At 34.4% G+C, this 2573-nt stretch overlaps 1 protein-coding gene across 1 annotated transcript; it reads left to right on the forward strand.

The window, feature by feature from the left end:
• Positions 1-2037: 2037 nt before the first annotated feature.
• LOC106325532 (probable xyloglucan endotransglucosylase/hydrolase protein 27) lies at positions 2038-2567 on the forward strand. The gene has a single exon (XM_013763575.1). It carries the CDS (start codon positions 2139-2141, stop codon positions 2544-2546), a length of 408 nt encoding a protein of 135 aa, XP_013619029.1. The 5' UTR covers positions 2038-2138; the 3' UTR covers positions 2547-2567.
• The last annotated feature ends 6 nt before the right edge of the window (positions 2568-2573 follow it).

Consider the following 2573-nt stretch of genomic DNA (forward strand, 5'->3'; position numbering starts at 1 on the left):
AACTCCTTAGCTAAATTTATTTTGGGTAAAAACCCTCAAACTAAGTATTTAACGGAAAAACCCTCACACTAACTTTATTTAATGAATTAAACCCTATTAGGTCATAATTATCATTATTACCGATAAATCTTTAGTTTAGGGGTTTCTACACTGAGTAAACATAGTTGAAGGGTTTTACCATTAAAATAAAAAAAAATCAAAAAAATTCAAAATTTTATAATATTATCTAAAAGTTAGTAACATAAATTTTCAAAATTAGCATTTTTAACTTTTTTTTTAAATATATGAGTTTGACGTGTTTATAACATAAACATTATCTATGTATAAATTAAAAATGTATAAACTCAGAAAACATAATAAAAATTATCTACAAATTTATTATTACATTTTTATTAGATAAGATTTAATTTTTTTTATTATATTTTCTTGTTTTTTAATTTTATTCTTTTAGTAATTTTATTACAGGTAAATCTTTAGATAATTTTTATTATATTTTTTGGGCTTTTCATTTTTAATTTATACATATATAACGTTCATGTTAAAAACACATCAAATTCATATATTTACAAAAAAAAATGCTAATTTTGAAAATTTAAGTAACTAATTTTTAAATAATATTATAAAATTTTGATTTTTTTTATTCTTTTGATTTTTAATAGTAAAACCCCTTGACTATGTTTAGAAACTCCTAAACTAAAGATTTACCGGTAGTAATGGTAATTATGACCTGGTAGTGTTTAATTCATTAAATAAAGTTAGATTGAAAGTTTTTCGTTAAATATTTAGTTTGAGAATTTTTACAAAAAACAAACTTAGTTGAGGGGTATTAATGTTAAAAATACTTATAAAAAAAAAAGAAATTACTCCATATTAGTATTAAGTATATTTTCATTGAAGGTAAAAAATAAAGTGAATGTCATAATGTGCACAAAAATAAGCAATTATACTGATGCTTTAGCATCATTACGACAAGTACCGAATTTAAATTTCTCAAAAGTATCCACATTCCACTATTCTAAGGTTATTAACTATGACACGGCAGGATCATTATTGCTACTGCGAAACTAAAATGTCATTTTGTTGATTTGACCCAAAAATGTCATTTTGTTGATTATTGTGTAAATCTTCGTCTAGCGGTATGATTAAATAAATAAATGATAAATGTGAAACTAGAGAATAAAATCTGTATGTTTATGTATTATTCATAAACATAAGGAGCCCTTTATATATAGAGAATTACACCGTTATAGATTAATGGAAAGACTAGAATATGTAAATACAAATATGAAAATAGTACAAATCATAAACCAATAAGAAAAAGGAAACTAGGGTTTGTCTCTCTCTCTAGCCGCCGGCTCTCTCTTTCTCTCTAGGATGCGGCCGTCTCCCTCTCTCTCTCTAAGTATGAGCCGGTTATGGACATCCACAATATGATTTATAACACTCCCCTTTGGATGTCATAACCATACAGGGATTGTAATACGCTTTAGATGTTGCCTCATTAAAACATTACCAGGAAAACCTAGTGGGACAAAACCATGGTGAAAGAAAAAGAGTACAACACGTATTACTCCCCCTGTTCTGAACATCACTGAAGGTCTTTCAGCCTACGCATCCCAATCTGATGCGTGAGCTTTCTGAATGTGCAAGTCGGAAGTGATTTGGTGAACAGGTCGGCTCAGTTGTCACTGGAACGCATTTGGACCTCACCGGCTTTCTAAAGTTCATGCGTGAAGAAGAACTTGGGCAATATGTGCTTCGTCCGGTCTCCTATGATGTAGCCATCCTTAAGCTGAGCAATGCAAGCTGCATTGTCCTCATACATCACGGTTGGTGCGTCCTTGCCTTCGGTCATCCCACAATCATCTCGGATATGGTTGGTCATGGACCGTAACCATACACACTCGCGGCTGGCTTCATGTATTGCCAAGATCTCCGAATGGTTTGAAGATGTGGCCATGATCGTCTTTTTAGGTTAATGTTTTTATCTTTGTGGATAACTAACCTTTTCAGCTTATTTTATTTGTTGTTATGCAGATTCTACGTGGACAATGTTCCAATCAGAGAGGTGAAGCGAACATCATCAGTGGGCGGTGACTTCCCGTCGAAGCCAATGTCTCTCTACACAACAATATGGGATGTTTTTTAGATGGGCAACTAACGGTGGCAAGTACGGTGTAAACTACAAATATGCCCCTTACATCGCACGGTTCTCTGACCTAGTCCTGCATGGCTGCGCCGTGGACCCGATCGAGCAGTTTCCCAAGTGCGACGAAGGGGCCATCGAGTATATCCGTGCGGCCCAGGAGATTAGCCCATCAGAGAGGGCTAAAATGGAGGTTTTTAGGCGTAGACACATGACTTACTCGTATTGCTATGATCGGACCAGGTACAAGGTTTCTTTGCCGGAGTGCGTTGTGAATCCAGCAGAGGCTCAGCGGCTTAGGGTTTATGATCCAGTCACGTTTGGTGGGATTCCGAGGCGCCACCGCAGAGGAAAGCACCGGAGCAAGAGAAGCCGTACGGATGGAACAGTGTCGACATGATTGATTGTACATTGTCATTATATTATG

The sequence above is a fragment of the Brassica oleracea genome, chromosome C2, assembly GCF_000695525.1.
Source record: "Brassica oleracea var. oleracea cultivar TO1000 chromosome C2, BOL, whole genome shotgun sequence".
NCBI classification, from domain to species: domain Eukaryota; kingdom Viridiplantae; phylum Streptophyta; class Magnoliopsida; order Brassicales; family Brassicaceae; genus Brassica; species Brassica oleracea.